Source organism: Pleurodeles waltl, chromosome 3_1 (genome assembly GCF_031143425.1).
Source record: "Pleurodeles waltl isolate 20211129_DDA chromosome 3_1, aPleWal1.hap1.20221129, whole genome shotgun sequence".
NCBI classification, from domain to species: domain Eukaryota; kingdom Metazoa; phylum Chordata; class Amphibia; order Caudata; family Salamandridae; genus Pleurodeles; species Pleurodeles waltl.
The window spans coordinates 74,490,238-74,517,245 of record NC_090440.1 but is presented as its reverse complement, the minus strand read 5'-3'; the positions used below and the strand labels follow the sequence as shown (position 1 = coordinate 74,517,245).

At 43.8% G+C, this 27,008-nt stretch overlaps 1 protein-coding gene across 1 annotated transcript in view; it reads left to right on the top strand.

The window, feature by feature from the left end:
• Window positions 1-14,876, top strand: part of CD44 (CD44 molecule (IN blood group)) — a 168,289-nt gene extending 153,413 nt beyond the window's left edge. The window contains exon 8 of the mRNA XM_069221838.1: window positions 7,927-14,876. Coding sequence (XP_069077939.1) covers window positions 7,927-8,143 — 217 coding nt within the window. The 3' untranslated portion in view covers window positions 8,144-14,876. The remainder of the gene's footprint in view (window positions 1-7,926) is intronic.
• Window positions 14,877-27,008: the final 12,132 nt, after the last annotated feature.

Below are 27,008 nucleotides of genomic sequence, written 5' to 3'. Positions count from 1 at the left end.
TGACATGATAGCAGGACCTTTAAGAAGGTCTCATGCCACTGTAGAAGGGTCCTTTATGAACGTCTCGTGCCTTTGTAGAATAAATGTATCATTAGTAGTTTTTCATTTCTGGTGGCACCCAGAGCATGCCTGTTCATCGACAGCCAGTAGAGTTAAACGTTAGATTGAGTTGACGGGTCCTCATCGAGAGCCACGTCTGAGAACTTTTAGAACATTAGGTACGATTGCCGCTCAGACATAGACCTTGCCCTTAAGTTTGATCTGGTGCTCTAACTTATATTGTCATTACGTCAGGGTGTTATTTTATCTTGACTACATTATTGTCAGTGGGCGATGCTAAATCACGTCCATAGCCCATAGAAGCGCTCCCTTCAAGAGATGTTTTCCAAACTTTAACCAACATTCATGCAGACCCTGAAAAGGAACAACAATAGGGTTGTCTTCAAAAATGGGATCCGTCTCTCAGGGAAATACCAGAGGGTGTATTGATGTTAGGAACACTTTATAAGTATAGCAAACAGCACACCTGGAGACCCATCCACACACACATGCAAATTTAGCAGGACCTTTCATAGAGTTCTACAGACTGAAGGGTGAGCTTTCTTAGGTCCCCTTACGAAATGTCTATACTCTTTGGCTACGTATGGTGTCACAGTCGGGGGCATAACACAGGCCTCTGCACCTCCTGGAGTGCACTTTTCTGGGCCCCCCCGGGCTGCCTAAGGTTATGAATATCTGCAAGATTCAGGACGCTCAGGGGCCCATCACCACATTTTGCATCATTTGAGTTACACCCCGGGTCTGAGTCTTTATAAGGAAGTCCTACCTTATGAAGAGGGGGTTCACCGTAGCCCCACCAGGTGCTTTGAGATGGTAACATAACATCTGCCTTCAGAAATAGGGAACATGTATATCGAATAGTATACAGTTGTGTGTATTTTTTGCAGATTAAGGACAGACCGCATGATTATATATATCGCAGAGTGTTCTGTATTGCTCTACTTTACCTGAATGGTATGTTTACTTCTAATGTTTATCTCCCTTGTATAACTCATTTTCACTTATTATTTCATACTTTTGGTCACTCCTTTGCACTTGGCATCTGCCTCTAGGCGTTATATTGGAGTCCACTGTTTTCTAACACTTCTTATAAACACTGCCTCCTCCTCATGCACATATTCTTGGTATTTACGACTGTGATGATTATCTTTCTTAGTGTCTATGCTCTATCTAGTGTATATTATCTCTTTTGACCTACACAAAAAAATTGATACTCACTAGTTGTCTTGTAAATTTTATCTTAAATTTTAAATTAAATTTTATTTTGGATCTTTCTGAGTATCTTCTCTGGGATCACCTTTACCTGAGAACACTAATGTTTAGCACGTAATTAGGCACTTTCTCACCCTTTGGTGTTGTTTCTATATTAGTCTTTCTTTGTCTTAATATCAGACCCCCTTTATGAGTATTCCTCTGAGTGGGACTTTGTTTCCCCTTTCTTTTCAGCCTTGAGAAATACCTGGCTTACGTGCCCCTGGGGCGAAACACGTGTTGGCTGAAGTTTCACATGTTGTTGTTCTGGATTCTTTACTGATGTTACCTACGCTGGAAACCTCTTGTTCTACCTATATTAATAAATAAGGAACTTGTGGACCAATCATGAAGTAATCGTGTTTACTATACCTTTCATCAAATCTCAAGTATTTGGACTTCCTCTGTAATGACTCTAATTACAAGGGACTTTCCCACAATCCCATTTTTCTAGAAATAGGGAACATGGCTGCACCTTAACTGAGAAGAAGATGTAATTTATTGACTATTACTGAAGCTAGTTAGTATGATGCGCCCAGAACAGGACAGTAATATGTCTCAAAGGTACTTGCCATGCTACTCATAGCTTAAACGTCTCCCTGTCCTCCTAGGCCTCGTTCTTCCCTCACACTGGCGCCCAGGTAAGGGTATTGTAAATATGCATAGCCCATGCAGAGAGGAGATGTAATTAATTGCAATCAGTTGGCATGACTGCCCCTGTCCCAGTCCTTCTAACATTTTAAAAGCACCAGGCCTTTAGGAGGCCAGGCAGACTCCAAGGCTTACCTTCATCCAGTGGTGTGCAGGAGCCTGAAGTAATTACTCGTTTAAATGCAGAGCTCCAGCTCCTACATATCTGCCAACATAACCTTAACAGTGAATTTATTAGCCCAACCAACATTGGACATCTAGAACAGTTTGCACAAACAAGGCCTGAGGAAATCCAATTTCCCTAAAAATTGAGGAACTAATCAAAAGTAGATGACCACAAAGATTCTATCTGGGATACGCAGCACTCTGAGGTTTAACTGAATTCGCGTTTCCCTTTAGGACAGACGTCTGCTTGTATTAGATAGGCCTTGCTCCCCCCAGCCCCGGGCAGAGGGAACTTAGTAGTTGGGGTTGGACCAGAGTTGACTCTCCTAAATTCAAAAAAGTGGCCTCAGAATGTGTATATAATGTAACCTTGAGTTCTTCCCTCAGTGGCTCACATGGTTGATGGGGGTAAATACCCGGTCCAGCCCCAGGGTAAGGAAGACCATACTCCTAGATGCAGAATCTGTGCCTCTCTCAGCAAGGTACATGGGAAGATCTATTGAAGAGACTCAGAGGAGGAGGAGAGCTGCCCTCTGAGAGCAGATCTAAGGGGCATACCAAACAAGCTGTTGTCACAATGTATCTTAGAAAATAAAACTGAGGAGCAGAGAGGAGTGAAGAGGCACTTCCTGGGGCCATCAGACCGTGTGCATTGCACACCTTTCTAACTGATCAGCCATGCAGAAGTTTCCATTTCTTTACATGCACATTTGATTGCTTACAAAATAGCCTCTCACCCCCCTTTGGCCCACAGTTGTTCCTCAATGATATTGTCACAGGTTCCTGGTCTCGTTGTAGGGCTATTGTCAACATACAAGGTTTTGTGACGCCCTTGCGCCAGGCAGTGGGGCACAAGGACGACGCAAAACCTAAACGAGATTTATCAAGATACGCAAGGCCACCTGGCCAGTCTGGTGTAACACAAGGCAGCACAAATCTCTTCCTTGCGTTTCTCTGCGGCAGGGAGACATTCCATGGGTGCAGCATGGGCGTTCTCACGCATCCACCCATGGATTCTGACACATTCCCATATTTAGAAACACTGCTTGACCTGAGAGTACGTCAGAATGGTACGCCTCCCCCCGGAGGCGCTACGATGAGGAATATCGTTATTGCTGCTTGTTGTTTACTTTTTCTAAGTGAGCTGCATTCTGCAGAACACATAGGAAGAGGAAAATGCTTCTAAAACAATCCTGCCTACAATACAGACACCCTCGCAAGGGTGCCTACGTTGGCGCTAGGCAGCCAAAATTGCGCCAGCACCAGGAAAATACAGGAATGTACTGTATAATGTTAAATACAAATACAGCCCTTTCACGCAGCGCAGCAGGGTGGCTTGCAGCACCGCATGAAAGAATGTTAGATATGCACCATAAGTCGTTAAGATCTACTAATTGTGGTAGACATTTAGATACACCAAACGTCTCTCCTAGAATGGGTGCAAACAATCAAGTTTGTGGTACTAGACAGTACATCTTCTTAAAATCAAAATGATACTGCAAAGAAAAATAGGTTGGCTATCTTTATGCCTGCACATCGTCATTTATGTCAGAATAGTTTTACGATGGGATCTCTTGAACTGGGCAGATCTGTAAATGGGTCTATGTCTAGAAGGGAATGTCTTTATATGGGAGTATCTTTATATGTCTAGAAGAAAAAGTCTTTACGTGGGAGTATCTTTATATCTTTACGCGGGTATATCTTTATACGGGTATATCTCTAGAAGGGGATGTCTTTATGTAGGCATATCTTTATATGGGAATATCTCTAGAAGGGGATGTCTTTACATGGGCGCATCTTTATATGGGTATATCTCTAGAAGGGGATGTCTTTATGTGGGCGTATCTTTATATGGGTATATCTCTAGAAGGGAATGTCTTTACGTGGGAGTATCTTTATATGTCTAGCAGGGGATGTCTTTACATGGGTGTATCTTTATATGGATATGTCTCTAGAAGGGAATGTCTTTACGAGGGAGTATCTTTATATGTCTAGAAGGGGATGTCTTTACATGGGTGTATCTTTATATGGGTATATCTCTTGAAGGGGATGTCTTTACGTAGGCATATCTTTATAGGGGTATATCCCTAGAAGGAGATGTCTTTACGTAGGCATATCTTTATAGGGGTATATCTCGAGAAGAGAATGTCTTTACATGGGCGCATCTTTATATGGGTATATCTCTAGAAGGGGATGTCTTTATGTGGGCGTATCTTTATATGGGTATATCTCTAGAAGGGAATGTCTTTACGTGGGAGTATCTTTATATGTCTAGCAGGGGATGTCTTTATATGGGTGTATCTTTACATGGATATATCTCTAGAAGGGAATGTCTTTACGAGGGAGTATCTTTATATGTCTAGAAGGGGATGTCTTTACATGGGTGTATCTTTATATGGGTATATCTCTAGAAGAGGATGTCTTTACGTAGGCATATCTTTATAGGGGTATATCCCTAGAAGGGGATGTCTTTACATGGGTGTATCTTTATATGGGTATATCTCTAGAAGGGGATGTATTTACGTAGGGTTATCTTTATTATGGATACATGTCTAGAAGGGGATGTGTTTACATGGGCGTATCTTTATATGGGTATATCTCTAGAAGGGGATGTCTTTATGAGGGAGTACCTTTATATGTCTGGAAGGGGATGTCTTTACATGGGTGTATCTTTATATGGGTATATCTCTAGAAGGGGATGTCTTTACGTAGGCATATCTTTATAGGGGTATATCCTTAGGGACGTCTTTACGTAGGGGTATCTTTATTATGGATATATCTCTAGAAGGGGATGTCTTTACATGGGCGTATCTTTATATGGGTATATCTCTAGAAGGGGATGTCTTTACGCAGGCATATCTTTATATTGGTATATCTCTACCATGGGATATCTTCTTGTGGGTGTATCTTTGTATGGTGTATAGCTCTATACAAGGATGTCTTTATTTGGGTGTATCTTTCTATGAGTATATCACTGTAAGGGGGTGTATTTATGTGGGAGTATCTTTCTATGGGTATATCTCTATACAGGGATGTTTTAATGTGGGTACATCTATATACGGGGATGTTTTTATGTGGGCATATCTCTTTAAGGGGATGTCTTTACGTAGGCGTAGCGTCATCAATGATCTTCAAAAAGTAGGGACATGACAAATGGAGGAGAGCGAAGTGTGTTTAAAATCTTTTAGTAGGCTGCAAATGCCACATGTATGCCCATTTGATCTAATGGGCAGCATATGTCAAATATATGCACATCTATATTTTTTTTAAGTGGGCCACATATGTCACACGCATACACATCTATATTCTAGTAGCCTGCATGCACATAAGCACTCTTCTAGTAGACAGAATATGTTATATGCATGCACATCTATAATGTAGTAGACTACATAAGTCACATGTATACTTATCTGTGATCTTATAGGCAGCACATGCCACATAAGAGTACCCCTGTAAGCATCATATGGCAAATGTATGCACATCTATAACTTTTTGGCAAAAAACTTGTGCCAAATTGAGATGAGAGGAACGCGCTATTAGGCATCTATACCAAACAAAAAAGGCTAGTTACATTCAGCTATAGGCTCCAGTAGTCAGCGTGTACTCAACAAATAGGTAGACTGGTGCGCCTCTATGGTCCTGTATATATTGGCATATAACAGAAGGGGTGATAGGCATGCAACTATAGCCTTCCAGTAGTCAGCGTTTGCTCAGAAATATAGAGATTGTTGCGCCTGTATGGTTTTCTAGTAATCGGCAAATGCCACGTATAAGGGGCTAGATACAGGCAACCATAGTCTTCCAGTAGTCAGCTTGATTTTAACCACTAGGGAGACGGCTGCACAACTGTGGTCCTGTAGATGTTGGCATAAAACAGAAAAGGTGATAGGCATGCAACTTTAGCCTTCCAGGAGTCAGCGTGTGCTCAAACAATAGGGAGAGTGGTGCTTATCTACGGTCTCCTAGTAGTCAACAGATTTCACTTAGAAGGGGTTAGGTTTGCTCAACTATAGCCTTCCAGTAGTCAGCTTGAGTTCAACGACTAGCGAGACGGCTGCACAACTGTAGTCCTGTAGATGTTGGCAAACAACAGAAAAGCCAAGAGGCGTGCAATGACAGCCTTGCAGTAGTCAGCTTGGGCTGAAATAAAAAGGAGACATTTGTACCTTTATAATGTTTTAATAGCCAGCAAGACCTGAATGGAAAATGAGAATGACACATAACCCCAACCTTCAGGTAGTCAAAGACTCTGGAGGAACATGGCCTCAAATGGAGGGAAAAGAACTGTCAACAATGATCCAGGCATAACATGATTTACCCAGGGTGGGGTCGGTCTGGACAATCACTATTCTTTCTCCTGTTCTTCTGCTTCTCAGCAGCTTGTGTGCAGGCTGCTGTGAGGTCCTAGAGGAGGGGGAGGCAACACAACATTTGCAACCTATGCTGGTGCACATACTTAAAGATTTGGCACCTGTTATCCTCCGTTGCCTGTTGTCGATTTCTACTATAGCAGCAGTTTCTGTCTGGATGGACCCAGCACCCCTTATTATTAATTAATATCTATATATCACTTGTATTCATTGTACTAAGGATAACTGACATCTGCTACTGCTCTGGTAATTGATAATAAATATACTCAAGAGAATTATATAAACAGGTTTCAATAGTTAACCATTTGACTCATACAAACTAGAATTCCAAATAGAAAGCACTGTAAGGTACCCAAAGATTTACCAAGCTGTAATAAATAATAGATTCTCAAAATCATTAACAAGCTTTAGGTGCTTTAGGTTCCATTAATTGGTTCCCCTGAAAGCTGATATGTGGGCACTGCAAGTTGCATCGGCCAATCAGATCCTTTCACAGAATTCAGTTCAAATGAAAAATGTTAAATCAAATGTTATTGATGGCATTATGTTTGGATCTGCTAAGGCCTCTGAAGATGCAGCTGAGAAGTACAGCAAGAGGGACTGGCATGAGGAGATGAGTCAGCCTGTCTGTGGTCAGGAAATAACTGCCTGAAAATGAGACTAGGAGGTGGGCCTGTATGTATGCAAAGCAGGAATGGCTTTGGACAGCACAGCAATGAGCATTCTGTAAGACAGAATTCTGAGAATGGTTCTGGAGGTGAGAGGGTCTTTGGGAATGTTAGTGGATGAGAGAAGGACTACTGAATTTGTCAGGAGGTGGCTGAGTCTGCAGATGTATTTCTGGTTGGTCAGAGGATGGGTGGTGTTTACAAGATTGGAAGGTGGGCAGTTGCAGAAAAAAGAACTTTGAGTTTGAGACTGTGAGGTGGTAAGTGGCCAGAGTTATCTGAGAGGGGTGCAGGAGATAACTAAGACCTCCTCCACCCCAAATCCCGGCACAGTAGGATCAAACCAAGCAGCAGGGTGCAACTCTTGCACAGTGCATTTTCCTCAAAACTATTTTCTTTCCTCTGTGAGGAAAATGCAACAATTTTCAATGTATTTTCCCTGCAGTTTAGAGTTTTGAGGAAGTTACATATAACAGACATCCCTGCATCAAAGGTGGTTAAAACAGGAAGGGTTTACGTTTCACTTAAAAACTGTGGAACTTTAAGAGAAGTTCTCTACATGGACAATTAAGCAGTTTTCAAACTACACTGAGGGCGCATTGACCAATGTTACCAAATTCTATTTGTGGTTTCTTGACAGCACTCAGAAAAAGCTGAAAGAATTAGGTGTTGCTTCCAACTCCCCCCTGCTTTGAAAATGTGAGCAAAATAGTTGCATTCAGAGCATTACCGGTAATTATGTGCATTCTTTCTCCAAACAGATGTGGACACAAGAAGAAGCTGGTGATAAATGGCAGTGGTGGTGCCGCGGAAGGAGGCCAGGCTGGCGGGATGAATGGCGACCCTAGCAAATCCCAAGAAATGGTCAACTTGGTGCCCAAAGAGCCACAGGGAGAAGCCGGTGACCCCCAGGACCATCTGGTCCCTCCAGAGGACATGCAAAGCCAACAGAAACGTGACATGAATATTGGGGTGTAACTCGGTTCATCTGGGAGGGACCTGCAGCTCCCTGCACTCCCCCTTCCCCTGACCAGTACAAGAACTGTGACTGGAACTTAATAGAGATGCAATGTGCTACTGATGCCCATCCTTGCATTCCCTTGTCTGCTTGCAATCATGATTGAGTCCAAGCATCCAAGCATCTTCAGACTGGCAGAAGAAGCCCCTCTGCTTTTGGCAGGCAAAAAGGCAAGGCACATAATCCAAGACTGACAATTACCGTCACCAGATGAGGATACCTGCTTTTTATGTGAACCAAGGATAAAAACACATCTACCCAAACCTGCGAAATTGGTTTCTTTCAGCAGGAACATCTTTACTAACATGATACCTGAAAGTGTGTAAAATTGATCAAAGCTTAAGCCATCAAGATGACTCTTAAATGGCCATTCAATTTTTTTTTTTTTAGAAAGAGGACAGTTCTGGTGGTGGCGTGTAAGATTTCAAAATGGGTATAAGCCTATCCAAGACGTCGATGTGGTACAACGATTGGGGCAAAGCTGTTGCTCAAAGAACTCATCCCGAACTATGGTGTTGAATGAATAGTTGTAGTCAAAACTGTGGAGCCGGAATGCAATGTCACAAAACTGGGATACCTGGCAACACAATGATGCCTTTGGAAGGCGGTAGGGTTAGGCTAGCTGGTAACATGTCAAAACCTGTGTTGGGCATATGACTTGACTATGCTTCTCTACTACCACCCATTCAAAGACAATAAATTGCCTGTCAGGACTTCAAGGTGATTCACACTGGGATGTGGCAATGGTTTTCTAGGTTCACCAGCTGCTATTGTCATCTGGGTGTAATAAAATCATAACCTGTATCCCATCCTGTCCAGGATTTTTCTTTCCATTCTAAGGGGCTTATTTACAAGCCCCTTGTGCCGCTGGTGCGTAACTTTTAATATGGGAAAAAGTGGTGCACCGATGGTGCACGGGGCTTGTAAATAAGCCCCTAAGTCTTTTGATATAATTGTTCCTTCTGGACTGAAAGCACCAAAATGCAAATAAAAGTGTGGACAGGATGAGCAACTTAGGAAATTGAAACTCAATCAGTCACCACACAAGCTGACACATTGGGTCTCATTACTCCTTAAAGGACTTGTTGTCATTAAGCCACATAAGCAATTAGGGTCACCTGTTTTGCCTGTTTCTGTGCCTTCTGTGATAATGTGGATGAAGTTTAATGTCTGGCTCATTGTTTTCCCTTCATTTAAGATCATTCGCTTGTTGACAGTTATATTCAGTCTTTCAGCATCCCATCGGCTTAAAACTCTTGCATCTCGGTACATAAATGCATTTTCTGGCCGCTTTCCTGCCTCCAGTTAGTGAAATTTCTGTTTAGTCTGAAAATGGAGACAAAAATGGACAATCCATATAAGGTACTCAAGCAATCCATCTCCCTTCTGTGATATCATCCATATATATATATATATATATATATATATATATATATATATATATATGTATGTATTTGTACGATATTAGCTGCAAAACCCTTGGTACCAACAACGAATGATATCAGTGATGCAGCCAAATGGGATTTCCCTTTTCAAAACCAATCAATGGACTGCTAAAAGATTCATGGGAAAAATGTTCAACACTGACAAGGGATTTCTGCTTTGTCATCATTAGACCCTGCAAAGGTTGTGCTTATGCCCAGTGGAGAAGCTTTCACCCAAGTGCCTGGGTGCCTATCCAAGTAAGGAGGATAATATTTGATGTGCAGATATGTTCTGTGGACGCTAATCTTAAATTTGTTGTGCTTAGTGTGATAATACTCTTAGGTGTTGTTTCCAAGCAGTGGTAAAGAACCTGACGGATTTCATGACTTCTGGTTCACCCTCCTCCCGGCAAGGCTCTTGAATGTAAAGAGGCCACTCGCCACTCGTTTAGGTCTCAGTGCCTCTGCATGTCTTCTGACCATTCAGGACACCCTATGGACTTGCAGGGTGGTAATAAGCAGCTCTAGAAATGTGTCCCTCTGAGCTGTCTGGCCTACAAGGACTGAGCTTCTCACGACATCTGTGCAGGATTAGGGTCCATTGTTTGAAGAACTGAGCACAGTGATAAAAATGTAATTGTAAAAGAACAAATTTGTAGTTACCATAATGTTTCATGGCAGTTAGCATGTAGCTCAGATGTTGATTGCAAACGTATGAGGTTGCTGTAGCCATATCAGTGCCAAAGGTAATGTTGAGATACTTCTGGTGTCTATTTGTGGAAGCTTTGTTTGGAGTGATTCCATTGATCTAGTCTTCCCAACACAATCTTAACACAACGGCCATTGCCCTATTTTCCTTTTCCAAATGGTTATACTATCTCTACACTTTTTGCCCTATGAGATTCCCAGGGGTTGCTTTTGCTTTTCCTTATTGTTGCCTTGGGCTTTTCATTTTCTATCTGCATCTCTTCCAGAACTCCAAAGACATTACCTTTACATTTAATGCTTGCCTTTTCATGCTCGTGCAACATCATCAGCAGATTTCTATTTCTTCCAGCATTCTGAAACATTCCCACCAGTGCTTCCCACTCCATCTCTGCATCCAAAAACTAGAGCGGAAACTCTACAGATATCCGTCAAAAGATGTTCCCTTTTCTGCCACTCTCTCTTAATGCCGACATAAATTCATAATCATATTTGGGTAGTTTAGACGCGACACTGAACTGTTGACATCACTGAATTCCATATTAGGTAGTGTAATTGATCCCTGGCCTTGCTATTTTAGTCTGCCCGAGCTCCACCCACATGACTTAATTGTCCCTGCACTACACCTATTCTATTCTAGATGATACTGATCCATGCCATTATGTTTGCAAAGGTTACTGAGCCCTATCAGTAGCATTGACAATGTCATTAAATCCCAGCTATTGCATTACCAGTGCTCACTGAATGCTACTTAGAGCACTGCCAAAGTCAGGGACCTTGTCATAGAATCTCCAAAACACCACTGCCAGTATCACTGAACATCACTCATGGCACTTCATAAAACCTTGATTCCCACCACCCAATCCAAGGCACAAAGGGCCAGATGTATAAAGCCCTTTTGCATTTCTTAACAGTCGGAATCAGTATGTTGGGCCGTTAAGAAATGCAAAACAGCCTTTTCTTATGTACAAAGGCCTTTAAGAAATCGCAGATTGCGATTTCTACTCCGTAGAAAACGCAATTTGCGATTCCCAGAATAGGAAATCGCCAATGGGGATTTCCAATTTGCGATTCCTATTCCAATGTACAAAACGTTTCCTAAATGTGACTTGGGTATTTAGGAGATGCAATTACCAATGACTTGAAGTCGGAGGTAACCAGGTGCAATTTAGAAAAAGCAACCCAAGGTGTTTTTTTTATTTGCAATAGAGCACACACATGCCCCTTAGGCATATGTGTGCACTACAGGTGCACAGCTATTTTGGTGGTGCACCAAGTGGGGACTTTTGCCCTGTGCCATCCCTGGTTTTGCATTTCCTAAATAGCAATTTATTAATAAAAAATCTCTCTTTAGGTAATGCAAAATCTGCCCATTCACTAAAATGCAATGGGATTTCTTAATGCCGATCTCCTAACAGCCATTCCTACTTTGTAGGAGCCGCTATTAGGAATTCGGTATCTTTGTACATAGCATTTTTCATTTCTTATATAGCAATTTCTATGAAGCCACTATTTAAGAAATGCAAAATTGCATTTTTGTACATCTGACCCAAAATTGCTTAGGTTGTTGAATCTCACCAATATCACTGCCAATATCACTGAATCATATCACCACCATTGTCAACAGGTTTTCTTTCCATTTTAAAAAGTCTTAGGCCTATATTTATACTATTTCACGCAAAACTGTGCTAGCGCAGTTTTGCGTGAAAAAGTTTACCGCCGGCTAGCACCATTCCAAGACACCGGCCGGCGTCTTATTTATGGAATGGCGCAAGACGGCGCAAAGGGTGGGCTAACGTCATGGAGCGTGACGTTAGCCGGGTGGGGGTGGCAGTATGGGAGATTGGGGTTTAGCATTAAAAAATGACTCTCTCAAAAATGATGACTCTAACCAGATTAGCGTCATTTCTTGACGCTAAACCTACCATACCACATGACTCCTGTATTATAAAAGACAGGAGTCATGCCCACCACCCCAATCGCCAGCACAGGGGACAAGGGTTCCCTGGGCATGGTCATTGCACCCAGTGCCTTGTATGGGGGCCCATTTCAGGGCCCCCAATGGCACTTTAAAAAATAAATGAAAATACCTACCTCTACTTACCTCTACTTACCCCATACTCCACTGTCCCTCTGGTGCGGGTGGGGTGTTCCTGTGGCCTGGGTGGGCACCTGTGGGCTTATTCCATGATGTTCCACCATGAAAATAGGCCCACAGGTCACCTAACGCTTGCCCTGACCCAGGCATAAAAAAATGGTGAAAAGCAAGCTTTGCACCATTTTTTGACCCCTCCTCCCCCGTGCGTGATTTTTGCACTGGAGGATTGATAAGGCGCTAGGACATTAGAGTCATTTTTTGCCTGGGAACCCCAAGGTACACAAGGTAGTTTACAGCAGGCAAAAAATGACTTTAACTCCAATATTTTGGGGCTAGACATGGCTAGCGCCAAAATATAAATATGGAGTTAAGCTTGCGCCGGATTCGCGTAAAAAAATTACGCAAATCCGGCACAAATAGAGTATAAATATGCCCTTTAGTTTTGCATTATAGTCTACACCCTAAATACTTATGTGCATGGTGGCCCGATATAACTTTGTGGTGTGCTTTGTTTTAAGGTACTTCAATTACCCAGGGAACTGACTACAAGATTGCCACTCTTCAATTACTTCTTTATGTGATAAGCTCTACAATCCTGAAATGTAATGGCAATTAAATGAGTCAAATTTCCAGATATGTAAATATATATTTTATTTTATCAGAATCTAATCACTATGCCTAATAAGCCAGATCATTCATGCTGGAACCATCCTTAAAGCAAGTCAAATGCAACATTTTAAACTAGGCACACAATATCTGTTGTTATCATTTTAAGGATGTTGCCGTAAAGTTAGACTTTTTTCTTGCCTTGCTAAGCCCTTGTGGTTTTGAAGTGTATATATTTATTGAGCGAGAAGTGCTAACATGTCCTTAAATCAGTAAATTTTTTCGAAACTTCTCCAAAACCAGTGAAACTCTGCGTTTTAGAGGCCGCAGCACTGTTATTGGAGGGGAAAAAGCTGGGGCTTTGGTATTCCATTATAGCTTAATTCAGAGTTCGCTGTTACTAGATGACATATTGTGGTAGGAAGGGTTAGAGGGGCTATACCAGGGTTCTGCAAAGTTGGTCCTGGAGAGCCGGGTCCATGCCAGATTTTAAGCATATCCACATTTAGAAAAATGTAGATTTCTGAAACATCTTTTTTCTAAATATGGATATGCTGAAAATCTGGCATGGACCCGGCTCTCCATAACCGACTTTGCAGAACCCTGGGCTATACTAAGGGCGGCACAATTTTATGCTGACCCCCTAAGCTTTTATGATGGTAAGTAAATTGATTAGTCACTTTTCCTCACGAAAGCCTTAGTAAATAGCTCCCATATTATGCAACAAATATTTCTTATATTGTAACTCATACATTTGGTACCCCTTCAGGCATGCATTGGCAGTTATCTTGGACAGAAAGGCATCAGTAGCTAGGGCTAAGTATTGACGATGTAGCACTTATGATCAACATTTCCGATAATAGCCTTTGTGAAGTTGAGTTGTAGCCCTTAGCAGAAAGCTAACAGCATATATACTGGCTAGCAAGAAACCTAACAGTGGGGTACCAGAATATTGTTGTCAGAATATCATCTAACAAAAATGTTGTGTCTTAAATCATGTTGACAAAAATACCACTCATGGGAGTTAATAATCTACATCCACGAGGACTATAGTTTTGTGAACCATATTTAAGGCAGGACATTTAGGTCAGACAATATTTCTGTATATGCTGTACTAACATATAGCCAATAATGCCACTGAACTGTATGTGGGAAGCTAGGCTCCCGATCTGTCTGCCGCTTTTTCAAGGTGTAACAGATCTCTGCAATGCTACTCTACAAAGAACTTACACTGTACGATATGTAAAGATGCTTCAGATCATCTAGAGAATGCCCAGTGTGGGTATGATAACAGAAAATTCTGAATTTAATATCGTCCTGCAAAAATATTAGAGCCAAAATATAGACTTCTAGAATATTATCAAGGTGAGTGTAGATTTTCTATACCGACCTCCATACGTGTACTTAAGTAACACATTTGTGTCTTCAAAATTTTTAGATGTGGAGTAAAAAGTATGCATTATATTGACATTAGTTTGATATTTTGGCTACCACATTCTTGTTGGATAATATTAACTTTCACATATTCTAACATGCAATCCTCTGGGTGTCTGCAACATTCAGGTCTGTATCTTCCATTTGGTCGGAAGGACCTCTTAGTAGATATGACCCAAGGGATGTTGCCTAGCATTTCAATGGCTGTGGCATTACCAAAGTCTGGATATGTCAGTAGATGCTGCTTGAATGCTGCCCCCGCCCCTAATACCCTGTGCTCTGACAACTGGACAGAACACCCCTGTAACAGCGAAATGTACTTTATAAGAAATTACCAACTACGTTATATGTCAAAAATCAGATGAAATACAGCTAAGAGAAACTGGCAAATATTTTTCACAATAAAATTCAAAACTATTGAACAAAGATATGGTCTGATGTGTTATGATTGACAGCTTTTGCACCATCTACAAGAGAAGGGTTAAACCACAGACTTTTTTGAACCCACTGTACCGAGACTGCGATGCTTCATAATTAAACAGCAGTATGTGTTCAGTTCAGAAATGTATTGAAGGTCACTGAATTGCCACCGTTGGCCTCTTATAAAGTGTGTTGAGATAGCTTACTGTGACATTAACACAATGGTGCAGCTTTTATAAACATGTGCATGCTTTTTCATTAAACTGGTACATGAAAATATACCACCACAATGCCATAGTTTTGCAATCTCCATGGCAGCAAGTTTATTTTTCCTAATGTCTCATAACTTGTTTTCTTCATCTCTCTGGTGGTGTCTGCCCTGTAGCCACTTAATATGTATATCTGGGAGAGCAGCCACAACGCTTTTTAGTTATTCAGCAACTACACCAGAGAGGGAAATACCAAGACATTTAAGGGCATATTTATACTTGTTTTGCTCCTAATTTATGTCATTTTTTAACACAAATTTGGTGCAAATTTAACTCCATATTTATACTTTGGCGCTAAGTTATGGAGTTAAAGTCATTTTTTGGACGTAGAAAGCTACCTTGCGTCAATGAGATGTAAGGTAGGAGTTCCAGTGCAAAAAATGACTCTATGGCCTTAGCGCCATATTTATCCCCTGTGGTAAAATCACACAGGAAGGGTCAAATAATGGTGCAAAGCTTGTTTTGACCATCATTTAATGCCTGGGTCAGGGCAGGCGTTAGGTGACCTGTGGACCCATTTCCGTGGTCAGTGACTATGGAAAGAGCTCACAGGTGCCCACCCAAGCCCCAGGAACACCTCCACCCACACCAGGAGGACACTAGAGGATGGAGGGGACCCCACCCCAGGCAAGTACAGGTAAGTAGAGGTAAGTATTTACAATTGTTTTTAAAGTGCCATCGGGGGGCCTAATTTGGGCCCCCGTACATGGCACTGTGCCCAATGGCCATGCCCAGGGGACTTAAGTCCCCCAGCATGGCCAATGGGCTTGGGGGGCATGACTCCTGTCTTTACTTAGACAGGAGTCATGTCCATGTGGGTTGTGCGTCCAACAATGGTGCTAGTCAGGTTAGAGTAATTATTGTGACTCTAACCTGACTAGCGCCATTCTTTCACGCACAACCCCCAGTTTTCCCGACGCCTCCCCCACCTGGTTAGCATCATGTATTTTGATGCTAACCGAGCTTGAGCGCCAGCTTGCGCCATTCCTTACATATGGCGTCCAGCTGGTGCTCTGGAATGGCGCTAGCCGGCCCTATACTTTGTGACGCAAACCTGCGCTAATGCAGGTTTGCGTCAAAAAGTACAAATCAGGGCCTTTGTACAAACTACCTGTAAGTAAGGATTTATTGTGCTTCTCGTAAACTAGTCAACTAGTCAACTGGTGTCTTCATTCTCCTGAGTCTAAATAACGGATTATGTGTATATTGCTACAGGGGTTGTTGTTACTGATGAGGCAAACACATTATTGCAACATGACCAACATAACCATTATAGCACACCCTCATTAGTAGTTTTGCTGATAAAAAACACCGGATTGTAGTTTCCACCCACCATAACAAATCTGCATGAGTTGGCAGTAGCAGTTCATGTTGATTGTTGTAGTGGATGTGATAAACTTGCATGCGTAAAAATCTCAAAGTCATTCTGAATTCTTCATAATTGGATCTTTCATAGATTCACATGCTTTTGTAATTAGTCTCTAGGGAGAGAATTTTGAGGAAGAGGAATAATTCTAGCGTATGAATCGCTAAAAGATACAAAAGTTGCTGTTATACGCAAGTAAACTTTTTCTTTCGGGAAGTACTTCTTGAAACTTTGTCAGTAAATGGATACTATGACAAACAGATGAAAATCACAAGTTAGACAGTCAGATGAGGTAAAGGCACGTAGCCAATCAGATTTGGAGAAATCCCAATCTGTGTGCAGATGGTGAAGTCATTAATAAGAAAAATGGATGTCAGTCAGTTTTACAATCTTGCACAATCCACTTGGAGAAGTGATGCTTTAGATGCACTGCATCCTTGGGAAGTATTTGAATTCTTTGGTCCACCTAAGATCTAAAAGATTTTAAATAAAGTGCTGGTTGGCAGTCCTCTTCCCTGATGGGCAAGATAGGAGACCTCAGTAACAACATTTCTCTTTCATCTTCAACTCCCAACATATGTATCCATCCAGTCAACAGGGTCTCTCTGTGATAGGAACGCTGCAGACCTGAAAAAGAAAAGCATCTAATAAATTCTTGCAAAACAGCCATTGTGATGCCCCACTCCCGTGTGAGCCTGTTCACTTTGGTTGTCAACTTATCCACTTGGACTGCTGTTTTGTCATCTGCAGTCAGATGTTTTGTTGAGCTATAATTTATATTTGCATTGTTAGTTGCCTCCATATCTGCCCTCAGCTGCTTTCTGCTGTTCATTTTGTATTTTAATTTGAGGGTAGTTGTTTTGGATACTTTTTGCGAAGCTCAACTGTTGATCGTGGAGACAAATGCTGATGCGGGTTTTAGTTTCCATGCGGTGCAAGTATCGGTTGCGTTGGGAGATATCGGTCCCTCAAACCTTTCATTGATTCTTCACATAACCAGCATCCTCCATCCAGCCCAGAGCCCAGTGTGGTAGAGGGATGGAACTATAGAGTTCTGAGCATTCTCCGCAGCTGGGGTTGCCTTCATCCTGTGCCGGGGCACGCATGCGCTGCAGAAGATCTCAGCTTCCCTCTGAGAGCACGCCGCATCAATCCCTTCACCACTGTGTCAGGAGAGACACCAGGGACAGGAGTTCTGAATGCTGTCCCTGCTGTATCAGTCTGTAGACCCCTGTGCAGGGGAGAAGCTGAGGCTGGTTCCTCATTGCAAGACTAGGCTTGGGTGAAATTTTCATTATGATGCCAATTTTCCCCAATTTCACACAACATGAAAGCTTGAAAATGACTTGAAATTAAACATTACGCAATTTCACATAATGTTTGCGTGTACCAGACTCGTTAGCACATAAATTTTTTCCCGGGACAAAATATTTATCTCAAAACAGTCTCAAGCCCCATCTCGCGAGACTTTTTTTATCCGAAGTGTGCACTCATATGATAAAAGTCACAGTATTGCTGCCTGAAGGATCCTATAAATCTAACCATCTAAACCCTACCCATTTGGCACTTTGCAGTCATTTCTTCACCCCAGAAATAAGAAAAGACATCCTGGGCCAGAGTTTTGAACTAAATTGTGCACAGTCCTGTGCAACACTTGCATTGACCCCTGGCGGTGGGTTCAACTGCATGGAACTGTGTATGTAGCAGCAGCTGTGGCTGCAAATCCCAAGGGGAGCGAAGGATGGGTGGGTGGATGGGGGACATTAAAATAATAATAACAAAAATAATAATAATAAAAAAAGTTACCTGTTCGCCACCACCGGTCGCCTCGCTTCTCTTCGCCCCCAATGATGTTGGTGTCCCAGCAGTCTCTGGGACACCAGCACAAGCTCCCCACGCAATCCTGGCACTGCTCTCATGCTATAACTAGCATGAGAGCAGTGTCACGATTGGTCTGAGCAGCTTGGTCTGACGCTCAGACAGTGCATTTGAGTCTGTGCAGTTTCTCGCTTGAGAAACCTAAGTGCGCAAGTGGCCTAAAATGGCCAGCCAAACTGACATGAGCACTCTACTCCTCATCCCAAATCCCATGGCCCAGCCCCGCCCCTCCCTGCACATTCTGGCTGAGCCAGCAGCTGAAAAATAAAACAATAGTAAAATATAGTTTTATTTTTCAGCTGCTGGCTCTTAGCCAGTGGGGCGAGGCTCCTTTGCCATTGCGAAGGAGCCACCCTGTGTAGCCGAAGATTGGTTACAGGATATTCAAGTTCAGCTGTCCTGCATTTTGAACTGAAGTGAGGTATAATGGGCCTTGGCACCCTACAGAGAGGGCTGCCTTATATGTTTTTTTGTAAACTGAACGTGTTTTCTTTTACTAAGTTTAAGCAACTTGTAACAGTACTTTTTTGTTACATTGAATGTGGGTTACATTTGTTGCCAAAATTACCTGAGAATGTTTGTTTTTATTTCGCACATTTAAAGAAATAGCCTGCGGTCAGAGTATTTGAGCCTTAACACCCCTGAACAATGATCCTCTCGCCACCACAACTCTCTGACAGGGGGCATTACGGGGTTTGTTGGGTGACCCATCAGCTTCTGTCTCAACTTTTGTATTAGATCAGTTATATATCTATACATTGCTGATAGCCTGCCACCCACTTTTAACTATCATTACCCCTTCTCGCCATGATGACTCACTTAGTGAGGCTCCTGTGCCGCCAATCACAACAAATTCACACAAACAAAATTCCCCCCTTACTTCCGGTTCCTTTTTTGTGCTAACCCCAGTCTTAGGCAGGCACGGTGCGTGTGCTCCAGCGGTTTGTTTGAGGCTCATTCCTTGCCGTGCGGTGCTGGCGGTTTGAGAGGCCGCTCAGGCCCGTCTCGGTCCCCCGGTCGGCATGCGCACCGAAGTATGCTGGATGAATGAGGATTGCGAGGAGGCCGAAATGAGGAGGCGATTCCTGCACCACCTGAACAGTGAAGGTCTCAGAGTAATGCTATTACCAGTAAGTAAACGCAGCATTTATACATCCCCACACCACAGTCATTCACCACCCTCTCAACCGCTGATAAAGACACCATCCGATCGATGGAAAAAATAAAATGAAAAACAGACCAGAGTTCACACAGAAACACAAACACAAGGGCTGCACTGGGAAGATGGGGCAGTAGAAGGACTTTCAATATGCTGGGGCTTCCCATGTAACAAAAACTTCCTGACACCTCATGGGAGTAGGGCTCCCATCAGCCCCACATCTGTAGAGCGAGATGGAGAGAGGAATATGTCTTCAAAACTACCACTCAACTTCTAGTACTCCTCCATCTGGATGGAGACATTGCTCTGCTCCAAACTGCCCCCTCACTGCTCTGCTCCGTATCGCCCCTCATTGCTCTGCTCCACACTGCCCCCTCACTGCTCTGCTGCATACTGCCCCTCATTGCTCTGCTCCACACTGCCCCCTCACTGCTCTGCTGCATACTGCCCCTCATTGCTCTGCTCCACACTGCCTACCCTCATTGCTCTGTTCCACACTGCCCCTTTAATTGCTCTAGTCTACACTGCCTCCTCCTTACTGTTTTTCACACTGCCTCCTTATTGCTGTGTTCCATATTGCCCACCCTCATTGCTTTGCTCCACTCTGCCCCCTCATTGCTCTGCTGCACTCTGCCCCCTCGTTGATGTGCTCCACACTGCCCCTCTCATTGCTCTGCTCCCCACTGCCCCCTAATTGCTGTTTTTCACACTGCCCCCTACTGTCTGTGCTGCACACTGCCCACTCACTGCTCTGCTCCACACTGCCCCCTCATTGCTCTGCTCCACACTGCCTCCTCATTGCTCTGCTCCACACTGCCCCCTACTTCCTGTGCTGCACACTGCCCTTTCATTGCTCTGCTCCATACTGCCTCCTCATTGCTCTGCTCCACACTGCCCCCTACTTCCTGTGCTGCACACTGCCCTTTCATTGCTCTGCTCCACACTGCCCCCTACTGTCTGTGCTGCACACTGCCCCCTCATTGCTCTGCTCCACACTGCCTCCTCATTACTCTGCTCCACACTGCCTCCTCATTGCTCTGCTCCACACTGCCCCCTACTTCCTGTGCTGCACCCTGCCCTTTCATTGCTCTGCTCCATACTGCCCCTCTCCTTGATGTGCTCCACACTGGACTTGCATTGCTCTGATCCATACTGCCTGCTCATTGCTCTGCTCCACACAAGATCAACAATATCTCATCTTAAGGGCACCCAACACGCTGCAGCATGCATCAAGGGCCTGAAGAAATATGGCAACATCACGCCTACGCCAACAGGACTCCACTTGTTCCCCTTGCCATTCTGGACCATCTTTAAAACCAGCTGCACCATCTACAAAGCATGCCCATGACTACCTGGTTGAAAACCTTACAATTACTGTGCCTCTTCGCATATCCACAGGCAGGGCTGCCCTTAGGGCAGTGTGACTCGTGCTGCCGCACTGGGCGCTGACCTTGGGGGCGGGACTTACCTCAGGGGGGTGATTTGTTTAGCAATAACTTGCAATTTAAAAACACCTGCTGCAGAGTTCCTTGTGGTCCAGCTTTCAGGCAGCAAAAGAAATGTCAAGATAACTCTAGTGATTAATGTTCCTGATAGAAAGAGAGAGAGATCAGAGTTTTGTCTGGTGGCTGTTTTGACTCACCATAAAGTAGCTCAGAGGGTTAACAAGCCTGCTGCAAAAAACAACGTACCCTGTAGATCACAGATCTGTATTTTATGTGGATAGATGAGTGGATTTTTGCTTTAGTCACAGATATTCTTTGGTTACCACAATTCATAAGCTTACAACCCTAATAAGGAACAGTGACTCTTATGAACTGTTATCAAGGAAACGCATGCAAACTGCATGCAATAGTTGAGGGTGTTATGTTTTTCCCCCACTCTTTCATTATCTATTCCTAATGTTGCTAAAAATGATTTGCTTGGGTAGATATGCTTTCTTATTAATAAAGCTAGCCTTTATAAGTGCTTTAAAATAAATGAAATGTATGTGAGAGGGGCTATGGAGAGATGAGGGCACTTTTGCCTGGTGGTAGTGAAGGAATCTAAGGGGGGTGGGTTGCCAAAAATGATTTGCACACTGGGTGCCACCAGCGCTAAAGCTGGCCCTGTCCAAAGACAGGACACCATGAGACAGGAGATGAAGTACAAAATCACAAAAACAAGGCAAAAGTAATCTCCATAATTGCACTCGGATAATGGAACAACAAAATCCCCATCTCCATCAGGACTGCTACAGAGTTGTTCCAATTTAGGAAAAAGCTGAAGGTGCACCTTGTTAAGGAACACTACGTCATGATGTTTTAACAGACAGTTCTTACTGCCACAACCTAGCTACCTTCCTAAACACTTCTTGAGTTTATCTTTGTCACTATACAGCTCTCCGCAGCCCTTTGTTTATGTTCATGCCACGTGAAGATCACATACATGCATCGGAAAGGAAATACTGTGAAATTATAGTGGAGGGCTTGCAGAAGGAACATAATGGCAGATAATGGAAAGAGGCAATAAGTAGGGAATGAAGGAAGGATTCAGGGGCGAATCCTCCGTAAGAGCGGAGGAGTGTTGCCCCCCCGCTCAGTCAGGCAGTGACAAATAATAATTTGTCATTGCCTGACTGAGCCATGGGAGTCTAGGGTGGGGCGGGGCTGGGCACTTGGAGTGGTGGGCACTTGTAAATGCGCATGTCAGTTGCACCAGCTGTCTTAGGCTGGCCAAACCAACATGCGCACTTACATTTCTCCAACCCAGCTGTGTTGCACAGCTGGGTTGGAGAAATGGCACAGGCTCCCTGTGCCTGAGCGAGCGTCAAACCAGCACGCTCAGGCCAATACCAGCGCCGCTCTCATTCTTGGTATAGCATAAGAGAAGTGTCTGGATTAGAAGCCTGTGTTTTGTGCCCCAGTGCCGGGAAGAGAGGAGCATCACGGAGGTGGCCAGCACCAGGAGTGGCAGGCAGGTAAGTTTCTTTTTTTTTAAAGTTATTTTTAAACCCACTGACATTCCCCACCCCTGCCCAGCACCCCTTGATTGGCAGCAGCCACCACTGGAAGGATTGCAGAGTACAGAAGCTTGCAGCGACCTGGGCAGACTGGATTCCCTGAGTTCACCTCTGCTGTCATACTCGTGGTGCCCGTCTTGTTGTGATGGGGTTCCTTATCACAGATCATGCTGTACATGCCTGGTCCAGATCTAGTGCAATGTTGAGGCACTCCATTCCATGGCTGAGACCTGGCACTAAATTGTAGTTTTCAGACCTAATACAAATTGATAAATACAAAATACGAGTGAGTGTAAAAAGAAGAAGCACAGAAGACAAGTCCAACTGCTTAGTGCATGCATGTACTTATACACTGACAAGATAGCTCCATGGTTAATGCCTACAATACATACTCACTGATGCAGCAATAACAGATTTGAAGCACCCTTGATGAATGTGTGACTACATGGGGATGTCCCCGTGACCGTGCCGATGAATTAGGAACTAATCCAGAAAGAGGGTAATTATATGTGCTTGGTAAGAGTCTGATATCTCATTTTTTTCTCCATGAAGAGTAATACTCAGGGTTAAGCATAACACTTAAAACCATGTCTCAGGTGTCTTCTCCTAATGTCGACTGATATTTCTAATGTTTAAGGAGACCGCAAAAGAAAGTAAGTCTCTGCATCAAATCCCATGCATCCATTTTTGTGAACGTGATCTCATGGGTAGCTGACGGGTGTATAAAGCGCTAGTCCGAGGCCCAGCTCTCCCCATGTTACTGCATCGTTCTTGCTCTTGTCTTCTCCTTGTTTTTTCCACCTTTTTTGAGTGCCTTCTCCTTGCTTTTACCTTGTTTTCACTGCTTTCTCCTTGCTTTTCCCCAGTATTTTGTGTGCTTACTTCTTGCTTTTTCCCCTTTTTTGTGTGTCTTCTCTTTCCTTTTCCATTGTTTTCACCACTTTCTTTATCCCTTGTTTTTTTGTGCAGACTTCCCATGCAACTCCAAACCATCACCTCACTTCTGGAATTCCGAAGGGCCCTCAAGACCTAAATGAGGCTCCTGGACGTGCAAGCGCCTGGATACTCTGTTGGGTGATTAGCCGCGCTTTAGAAATCCCGATTGATTGATTGACAGACGTAAATGTTGTTTTTGTGGCAGAAAATGGTTTGTAAACTGAGCTCTCATTTGTCCTATTAGGAGTTCATGTCTTTAATTATCAGATTGGGATGGTGTGAATGATTAAAGGAGAGAGAGAAAGAGACAGACAAACCCTGTCTTTGTTGAGAAACAGATTCTATTTGTACTACTAGGGGCATATTTAAGAAAAGTGGTGCTGCACACAGGGCTGTGCCACTTTTCTTGCGCCCCTTGCCCCCCCCTAACGCCACCATGTGTGCACCGTATTTGAAATGCGGCGCACCATGGTGGTAGTTAGGGGGCTAAAGTCGGAATTTTTTACGTTAGTCCGGCGCTTTACAGGGTTAGCGTCAAACATTCTGATGCTAATCCTGCAAAGCACCCAGAGGCCCATAGTAAGCAATGGAAGCCTCCTTTTAACGCCTGCTCTGAGCAGGCGTTAAAAGTGCCGAAACAAATGGCGCAAGGAACTCTCTTAGGTTTCCTTTCAAGTTTATTTTTGCCCTCTAATGGGGAACATCCCCTTTGCATACATTATACATTGCACCACTTTGTAAATATGACGCAATGTTTTTGGCCTTCTAACGCCACATTAGCGTAAAGAAATGACACTAATGTGGCGTTGGAATGGTGCTAGGGGCTCCTAAATATGCCACCTAGTATTTTGCATTTATTTTATTAGATGATCATGTATAGCACTAATGCTTCAAAACAAAAGAAGTGAAATAGTGTGGTCTGGGGGAAATAGGGAGGACGTATGTGGAGAGGAGGATGTGAAGAGCTATGTTTAGTTTATCCGCTTAGGTGAGTAAGTGAAGTGAACAAGTGTGTTGTCCCATAAAGTCAATTGTGAAGCAGCAATCAGTTTTCTGGTCCGAAGATGGATGTTGCCTCCGAGAGATAGAATGCTAAAGTCTTTGCAAAGCAGAGGAGAGGGTCACTTTGCGATATTGTATTGATATTCTGGCTGTGTTTTGCCTTCAGCCCCAATGAGTGAAGAAAGCACACACAAGGCCCTTGTTCTTGGCACTGCACACTGTGCTTCTGAAAGTTGGGCAAACCTTCTAAAAGCAAGGACAAGGGAGGAGGCAAATCCCAAAGCACACAGAGTGCTGCACACCAGTGGAATACAAAATATAACCTATAAATGGCAGTAATTGGCCCAACACAAGAACTTTCCTGGCTTACGTTTAATCAGAAGATAATTAGTTGCTTTCTCTAATTTGCTGGAGACAAAATGCTAGGTTTCTCAGCAACTACTAAAGCATTGTTTTGACACTTGTTGCTCTCACCCACATGTATTTTCAGCCAAATATTATATCACACAACAGGTGAGGGCAGCACTAAACACAACTCCCACATTTATGACATTTGTACACATTTTTGCTGTGATTGCAGTACAACCAAACAATTTCTATTGGTCTCTAGGAGCTACATAAATGCTCATTGTTGTTCTTACTTTCAAGTAATTCCATTACTCTGTCTCCATTCTCCTGAGTCATAAATCCACTGCCCCAGACAAGCATTCCATTGCTCTTCGCCTCCTCCGAAAAACTTAAGCACCACCCTATGCCCTCTAGTAGTTTTATATTAGGGCTACCGAGCCTGAAGACATTCTGTTCAATGTTCAGGCGCAACCCCCAAGTCGGATTGCACCGCATCCAAACAAAAAGAGTGGGGGCTGATAGGTAAAGACTGAAAAAAGATACTGTTAGACCTGTCAGCCTTAGGGTGGTCTTACCCCCAACTTTCTGCCTTCCTTCTCCATTTTTGCTGATCTCATTTATGCTGACCATAGGACTCTGTGCACTTTACCACTGCTAACCAGTGCTGAAGTGCTTGAGCTCCCACCTCCAAACATGAGAAAATTAGCTTATACTCAATTGGTACATTTAAGTTACTTATAAGTCCTTAGTAAAGTGATACTACCTGTACCCAGGGTGTGTAAATTAAATGCTACTTGTGGTCCTGCAGCTCTCTTTGTGTCACCCACTTAACCAGTCCATTAAAACAGTCTCAGGCCTGCCATTGTAGCTGAGGTGTGCAGTTTTAAACTGCCATTTCAACCTTGCGAAATAAAACTTTTGTCAGGCTGAAAATCTCCTTCTTTAATACATATAAGTCACCACTTGAGTTGGCAGTTAGTAGTTGGTCTTTGTGTTTTGCTACCAGACAGTGAAACAAAGGGACGCTAGGAGTTGGCAGGATGGCCCACTCTGAGTTAATGAGGGGGGGGAGCTGTCATCTTTCACACCTCAAAGGGCCTAATTATGAGTTTGCCGGTCCCACACTGGGATGGCCAAACTCACGGGAAGGATGCACCGCTATGGCTGACCGGCGGAAACATTGTAGTACATGGTTCCCGCCGGGGTGCCCGGAGGGAACAGTGCTAGAATATTTGTCTCTGCTCCCTTAAGGAAGCCGAGGTGAATACAGTAGCACACAGCACCCTCGGAATGCACATTGTCTGCATAGCGAACAGTGCGCATTACGAGAGTACTGGGCAGGGAGCCCCATGGCCCCCGACACTGGCTTTCTGCCAGCCTTCTCATGGCGGTGTCCCCGCCATGAGAAGGCTGGCAGAAAGCTGATTTGTAATCAGCTAGGTGGCGCAGAACTCATCACTGCCCTGGCTGAGTACAACTCAGACTGCTGTCACCCAGTCGGGAACCATGTTCCTGGCAGGGAAGGCGTCCCCTGGCGGGTCCGCCCGCCAGGGTTGTCATGTAGTGGTTGGACCGCCACAGTTGTGGCTGTCTGACCGTCACCATGAGGCCCAAAGTCTCTTCTTGGGCACTTTCACAAACGGTTTGACACTAGTTTATTGAGACCCCAGACAATATCTCCTAACCAGTGTTCTGACAGGGATGCAGGAAACGCCAAGCAGCTGTGGGGGGTGGACACCTCTAGAAGAGTCTCCTACTTCAAAATGGGCACTAGGAAGAAATACTTGACCTCAGAGCCCAACCCGTCAGTACACATCTGGACATGTGGAATACTCAGAAGAAGGAGTGCTGTGCTGCTCTGCTACAAGAAGGTCTGTCACTCAGTTGCCCTGTTGTGCTGCCTTGCTGCCCTTTGTGTCTGAGAGAGATGGACTGGACTGCCACCTTGAACCCAGGACCACCAGAGTAACTCCACGGACTAGTTAGCTGGCTTTCTGATCAGAAGCCTCAGGAACAGAACAGGCTTACTCCATCCTTAACCAAGCACCTGGTCTCTGCCAGATGTGTCTTGCTCCCCAGACCTGGACACTTGGAAGTGGGGCTGAAGGTGCTGCTACCATCTCAACTGTGGTTCAGCAGACCGACACATCCGAGCAGCTGTGCAATGCATCGTTGACCA